This window comes from Fukomys damarensis, unplaced genomic scaffold (genome assembly GCF_012274545.1).
Source record: "Fukomys damarensis isolate Sample0158 unplaced genomic scaffold, DMR_v1.0_HiC HiC_scaffold_18, whole genome shotgun sequence".
Taxonomy (NCBI): domain Eukaryota; kingdom Metazoa; phylum Chordata; class Mammalia; order Rodentia; family Bathyergidae; genus Fukomys; species Fukomys damarensis.
Window position 1 is genome coordinate 47,969,302 of NW_022900930.1, and position 7,879 is coordinate 47,977,180.

The following is a 7,879-nucleotide window of genomic DNA, read 5'->3' on the forward strand; positions in this document are numbered from 1 at the left end:
ACAAAATAAAAAGATTTGAAGATATTGATCAGCTAATGTTATGCATGTATTTGGCAAACAACATCTATGATAGTTTCTGGGAAGCTATCTGATTCATGTAAAATAATAAATAGCTAATGGGAGTCTAAAGTCTTAAAAACTAATATTGGCAAGAAAATTGAAGGGAATTCATGAGAATAGTGCCCTTAATCATATAAATTTGTCTGCAACAAAACGCTTTTTTCTTTATCTTCAGGCTGTTACATCTTCTGAAGTCTGGATCATTCACCTTTGGAAGCTTGTTAATGCAGATTTTTTAATTTTTTATTTTAATGTAATACAAGTAGATATTAATAAAATACAAAAACACTCTTCTGTGAAAAAGTAAAACAAAATTTAATAACAAAATAGAGAATAACAATGTTTAATATACTATGTGTCATGATCTCAAAACAGTGGCCAAAATGTTACTCAGAGTACAAGTCATTGACAATAAAGATTCTCTCTTACAAAGAAGAAACAACAGAAGAAAGGAGAAATGAAACAAATTAGCATTTATTTTAAAATATTTTTGAAACAAGGGCCAGTGATTTGGCTCAGTGGTTCCACTGTCTGCCTTGCAAGCACAAGGGCCCAAGTTTGATCCCCGGTACCAAAAAAAAAAAAAAGAAAAAGAAAAAAGCATCTATTATTGGGCCAGGGTGTTCTGCTGCCTGCATCGCAAGCGCAAGGACCTGAGTTCAATCCCCAGTACCAAAATATATATATATATGTATATATATATATTTTTTTGAAACAGATTGGATAATTTAGGCAGTTATTTGAGCTTCTCCCTCCTCCGTTTATCTATCTTCTATTTTTGCTTGTGTTCTCTCCTCCCTTCTGTCTCTATATATTAACATTGTATACATTTTTATATTTTTTAAGTCTCTCATACAAGAGAAAGATAAACAAGGCATTCATAGGCAAATGGATGCAGTTTGAAAATGTAATGTTAATTGAAATAAATCAGACTCACAAGCCTACAATACAGATTTCTGAGTCCCAACCACGAGTATTCTGAAGTATGATCTGTGGTGTTGGGTACTAACAATTTGGATTTTTTAAATATCCTCAGATTTTTCTTATGTATTTCAAAGTTTAAAAGTTACTATTTTTGTTTGTTTTGTTTTGTTTTTGCGGTACCAGGGATCGAACTCAGAACCTTGTGCTTGCAAGGCAGGCGCTGTGCCACTGAGCTAAATCCCCAGCCCTGAAAATAGCTATTAAAGATTACAGTGGGCTGGAGAGGAACCAGGGATGGCAAAAAAGAACTAAGTGACATTAAAGACCTTTCAAGTCCTTTAATTAGTCAATGGGCTAAGCAGAGAGTGAATGTGAAATGATGTCTAAAAGCTGAGCCACTTGTAAGGATAGTTAATGCTAATGTAACTCACAGCACCTTGAACATTTAGGGAAGATTTTTAATTCTTATGTTTAAACTTTTAGCTGCTGTTCCATGGTTAGATAATTGTATCCATTTTTAATATGTCAAAATCATACTCTAAAACTGTATGCTAAATAAATGCCATATATATACTATTCATAATTGATGACTATGTTTGACTCTTTTAATAAAGAGTGATGATTTTAAAGGCAAAACAAAATTAAGTTTAAAACCATGTCATGTTTTAGCTAGCTATTTGAAATATCACTGTATGGCCCACAAACAAGGCATCTCCACTTTATTTCTGCTTATGCAATTGCCCTCCAAAAACTTAGAAATAAACAAGGTTGTGAGTGTTAAATTTCAAAATCCAGATTGTTAGGTGGCAGATTTCCCTGTAAGTAAAAATGGTTCTCATCTTCTTTTTTTTGTTTTTTAAGGTTTCCAGATTGTGATGAGCCATATCCTCGACTTGTGGATCTGAATTTAGTTGGAGATCCAACTGAAGGAGCCCCAGTGGCAGTACAGAGGGACTATGGTTTTTGGTGTCCTCGAGAATTGAAAATTGATCCTGATCTTGGTTATTCTTTTTTGCACGTGCGTGATTGTTCACCTCCTTGTCCAAATATGTACTTTAGGAGAGAAGAACTATCATTTGCTCGCTATTTCATAGGATTGATTTCAATCATTTGCCTCTCTGCTACATTGTTTACTTTTTTAACTTTTTTGATTGATGTCACAAGATTCCGTTATCCCGAAAGGCCTATTATATTTTATGCAGTCTGCTACATGATGGTATCGTTAATTTTCTTCATTGGGTTTTTGCTTGAGGACCGAGTAGCCTGCAATGCCTCTAGCCCTGCACAGTATAAGGCTTCTACCGTGACACAAGGATCTCATAATAAAGCCTGCACCATGCTTTTTATGGTACTCTATTTTTTCACGATGGCTGGCAGTGTATGGTGGGTGATTCTTACCATCACGTGGTTTTTAGCAGCTGTGCCAAAGTGGGGTAGTGAAGCTATTGAGAAGAAAGCATTGCTATTTCACGCCAGTGCATGGGGCATTCCTGGAACTCTGACTATCATCCTTTTAGCGATGAATAAAATTGAAGGTGACAATATTAGTGGCGTGTGTTTTGTTGGCCTCTACGATGTTGATGCATTGAGATATTTTGTTCTTGCCCCTCTCTGCCTGTATGTGGTAGTTGGGGTTTCTCTCCTCTTAGCCGGCATTATATCCCTAAACCGAGTTCGAATTGAGATTCCATTAGAAAAAGAAAATCAAGATAAATTAGTGAAGTTTATGATCCGGATTGGTGTTTTCAGCATTCTATATCTCGTACCACTCTTGGTTGTAATTGGATGCTATTTTTATGAGCAAGCGTACCGTGGCATCTGGGAAACAACGTGGATACAAGAACGCTGCAGAGAATATCACATTCCATGTCCATATCAGGTAAGGGAAACCTTGTTATAAATTTCACAATGTGTGATAGTGAAAAGGCATATTAGTAGCTGTTCATTTAAAAGCTCTTCATAAACCTTCAACTTGTACATTAAGATTTTAAGGCAAAGACAGCAAATATAGCAAGTCTGTACTATACATATTTCTACAGATCCCTTCATTTTAAATGATTTACATGTCTAAGCTTTGCTTTTAAAAATTGTTTTCATTATCATAAAACAAAACAGTTCTTTATTGATTCTTTCAAATCCAGGTTTGTAAGGAGAAATACTGTACCAATATTGATGAAAAAAGGAATGGTCTTTAGTAGAAATTTTACTGATGGTCACGTAGGAATTAATTTTGAACAGTTTTACAAAAATAATATAATGTAGTTATGCAAACTCTTACAGTCTTGGGTTTTCCTGTTTGCATATATGAATTTTTGTGATGTACTTTTAATTTTAAAGAATTCAGAGCCTCTGGTGGTCAAAGAATCATAGAATTTTAGTTCTGGAAAGAACTTTACAGATCATTTATTTGGATTTTCTTTCTGATTATAGTCCTTAAACATTCATCTCTTTTGAAGCTTAGAAATGTTAAGTGGCTTGCTTATGCTTAGTAAAAGACCAGCTGGGATTTAGTCTTAGGAGAGGAGTATTGTTGAGAAAAATAGCGTAGAGGAATTGATGTTATGTATGTCTCTCTCCTATCTTAAGTCCTTTTCTAGAACCTGTGCCTCTAGCTCTTACCCTCTTCCTTTTTTTTTTTTTTTTTGGTACCAGGAATTGAACTGGGGGCCTTTCACTTGCAAGGCAGGGGGGGGAACCAATTACCCTCTTCCTTTTTTTTTTTTTTTTTGGTACCAGGAATTGAACTGGGGTCCTTGCACTTGCAAGGCAGGTGGTGGAACCAATTACCCTCTTCCTTTTAAAACATGTTTCTTCACAGAGTATTCTAACTAGATTTCTCCGGTTCATCATGCTCCAAGTTTCCTATTCTGAAAGTGCACCAACTACCTTTCCATCTCCCCTAACCCTTATGTTTCTCTAATACCTCTTAATTTAATAAAATATTTGCATATTATAGATAACTTTTTTTCACTTGTGTTTTTCCCTACTAGACTGTATGTAAACTCTTTACAAACAAGAACTTCTTTTAAATTTTTGAATGCATATTCTTTAGGTTAGTAAGTTATAGCAGTGATATGGTTTTATAGATTGAGAAGAGCTATTTTAAAGAAATGGTAACCTTAGTACATGGACTATGCAGTTAAGACATGGTCACTGCTCATACTCAGTGACTGAGAATGCCAGTTTTCTCTTTGCTTTGTGGTATAAAGAATACTGTACAAATGATGTTTTTATTTAATATTTTTTAAAGATAAGCGAACTCAAAATTAAGAGACCAGAAAAATGAATATTTGAAATACTATTACTTTCTTACCACTTTGCTTACTAAAAACTCTTAATGAGTTTCAGACCTAAAGGTAAGTAATTGAATTTTGTCTTGACTGAAGGAAAGATGATTGAATTATGTCAAATCATCCCCCATATAGGTTATCTAGAAATACATATTAAATTAAGAATATTAAAGAAATATTTGAATGTGAAATCTGTAAAATTATCAAACCTCAAATAATAAATTAATGTAATGTTGCTCCTTTCAAAACATTCTGAGAATTCTTTTAGCATCTTTAAGAACCAGTTTGAGCTATACAGAAGTATGTGTGTATTGTTTTTCCTTATAGCCATAGGTTAAAAGCGTTTTCATAAAATATTTCAACATACATAAAAGAAGGAGTGATTTAATAACACAGATACTGTGCTGTAAACTCTGAAGCAAGGATCATAGCTTCGTATCTTTTATCATCTACTAGCTTTATAACCTTGGGTCAACTTGACCTTTCTTTTCTGTTCTTCATCTATAAATTAAGAATCATAATAGAACCTGCCTCTTGGGATTATTTTTAGGATTAAATATATGTGAAAGTTTAGAAGTGTGCCTGCTATATAATGTGTTCAAATATTAGCACTATTCTTTTTCTTGTGTTATTGTTACTGTTACTTATATGTATATAATATCTTACTATAATTTTTAAAAACCATCCAGTACCAAGCTTTAGCAAATGGAGTATTTGGTTTGGACTTTTAAAAGAAATCATAATACAGCTCACTGTGTTGACACACACTTCTACTCCCAGCTGCTCAGGAGTCTTAGGCAGGAAGATCATAAATTCAAGGAAAGCCTGAGCAAATTAGCAAGACCCTGTCACAAAATTTCATGAAAGGGCTGGATGTAGTTTAGTGGCTGAATGCCTAGCATGCATGAGGCCCTAGATTTGATCCCCAATACTGCCTAAAAAAGGAAAAAATGCATACAAATTTAGTCTATATACCAGTATGTATGTAGCTATTTAAAAAAATACCTTTTTTTTAGACAAGGTCTCACCAGGTTACCCAGGCTGGCCCAAACTTGTAATCTGCCTTCCTCAGCCTCCCTAGTAATTGGGATTGCAGGCATGTACCACCGTGACTGCCCTAACAACTGCTGTACATAGCATATAAATGGTATCATGCTGTATGTGTGTTTCTTCAAACTGATTTTTTAACTTAACATTTTGGAGTTTTTTTGTTTGTCTTTTGTTTTGTTTTTTTCTCATTGAGTTTATTGGTACTTTTTAGGTATACAGTACAGTTACATTCATCATTGGGATCTTGTACCTTTACATGACAAGTCTTGGTTCTCATTTTTCCCCCTTATCCCTGCCCTCTCTTCACCCCTTCTCCCTTCCCTATTTACAGATACTTTATTTCCATTTAACATTTTGTTTTTGAGATGTATTGATGTTAATACTACAGCTCTAGTTCATTTTTAAAATGTGTTTCATTTTAAGGAAGTTAGTTATATTTCAAATATATAGAAGTACAGAAAATAACAAATACCCATGTGCTCACACCCTAACTATCCTAAGTCTTTAAAGTTGTGTCAGATACATCTGCAGCTTTCTGTATCTGGTGTAGAAGATTCAGCTGATGCTTCCTTCATTCCCTTCCATATTCCTCTTCCCCTCCATCTCTATTCTCAGAAGTACCTGTCTCATAAATATGGTATTTATCATTCTCCCACATATTTCATACTGTTACTGAATATTTATGTGTCCTTAAAACTTGCAGTGTTGCACATTTTTAAAATGCATGTAAATGGGGTCATTCTGTATCTTGCTTTTTTAACTGTTTTTGAGATTACATATGTTGATCTCTGTACTGCTAATTTGTTCATTTTAGCTGGAGAATTATGTTGTGTAAAAGTACTGCATTTTATTCACTCATTTTTTTATCAGTGGATATATGGTTTCTAATTTTTCTACTATTTTTCAGTGACTAGTCTGATAACACTTGTCTTCCTTGCATATGTTTCCATGAGTTGTTTACCAGAAGTGGAATTATTGCACATTATTGTAAGTGGAATTATTGCAATGTAAGATGTAAGCATCTTCAACTGAAGTAGTAATTTAATATATATTCACACCAGAGTATGAATTTCCCTTTTCTCCCCTTAGTACTCTCAGATTTTTATTTTATTTTATTGGTACCGGGGATTGAACTCGGGCCCTTGTGCTTGTGAGGCAGGTGGCGGAACCACTGAGCTAAATCCCTTCCCAATATTCTCAGATTTTTAAGTTTCTGCCTCCTGTTGAAATGGTATCAGTGTTTTAGCAGTGCACGCTTCTCAGTAATAAGACGGATGTGTCTTCATGTGTTTATTGGCCCTTTGGGTTTCTCTTCTGTGACTCGCCTGTGTGTCAGCTTTGCCCATTGCTCTGTTGTTTGCTCTTTGCTGTCACTGTTGACATATTCTTAGTATTTGTCAGTTGTTTGTATTGGAGATATCTTCCTTGATCTCTCACTTATATTTAACTTTGTGCTTTCTTCTGTTTTAAGAACTCTTTCATACCTCTAAAATCATAAACGTCATCTGCCATATTTTTTCTAGCAGTTTTTATTTGCTTTTTGATTCATATTTGTAATCCTTGGAAGTGTTTTTGTCTGTCATAAAGAACATAATTTCATTTTCCCATATAAGTAAGCAGTGTTCTTTTTGCACTATTACTTGTCAGTTGTAATACAACCTCTGTGAGGTACCAGTTTGATTTTTAAGCTCTTGGTTTCATTGGTCCATTTGTTCAACCATGTGTCAATTGTATATTTCCTGTACCTTGTGTTCTTCAAAACTTCAAAACTATTTTAGTTACTCTTCTTGATACTTTGCTCTTCTATATGAACTTTAGAATCAATTTCCTGTGAAAAATATTATCAGGATTTTTTTTTTTTTTTTTTTTTTGGTACCGGGGATTGAAGTCAGGTCTTTGCCCTTGCAAGGCAGGCCACCAAACCACTGAGCTAAATCCCCAGCCCTTACTATCAGGATTTTGATTGAAATGTTTTGATTTATAAATGAATTTGGGGGAAACTGCCACCTTTGCAATACTAAGTTTTAATATCTTTTTATGTTTTTATTCATTCATTTGTTCCTAGATACCTTATAGTTTTTGTTATAATTGTGAGTGTGATCTTATCTCTATTGCATTTTAAATTGGTTATTGCTAGTGTACAAGAATGCCACCAGTGGATTTAGTATATTGATCTTTAAACAGCCCTTCCGAACTCTTTATTAGTTGTAATTATGTGTAGATTCTCTTAGGTACTCTGTCATTGTCTGCGAATAAGGATATTCCTCTCGTGTTGGCTTTGCAATTCTTATATTTTATATAAGATCTGTCTGTTCTTTCAGAGGGTTGGGACATCTGTAAAAGTCTGTGCTAGTATCTTTGAAGTAAAGGCACAAAAGAGGTTGTGGAAGATGGACTAGATGACTAGGTTTTAAATTTTTATTTCAGTTTCTCTAATAGTATTTTTTCTTGAGAACTTTTTACTCAAGATGGAGAATCTCTGGCCTTTTTCTTCTTCTTCTTCTTCTTCTGTCTTCTTTCTTCCTCCTTCTTCCTCCTCCTCCTCCTCCTCCCCC

General features: G+C 34.3%; 1 protein-coding gene across 2 annotated transcripts in view; it reads left to right on the top strand.

The window, feature by feature from the left end:
* Positions 1-7,879, top strand: part of Fzd3 (frizzled class receptor 3) — a 62,882-nt gene that overhangs the window by 16,796 nt on the left and 38,207 nt on the right. For both annotated transcript variants that reach the window (XM_033765516.1, XM_010623108.2), the window contains one exon: positions 1,846-2,863. In XM_033765516.1, the coding sequence (XP_033621407.1) occupies positions 1,846-2,863 (1,018 nt within the window). The remainder of the gene's footprint in view (positions 1-1,845; positions 2,864-7,879) is intronic.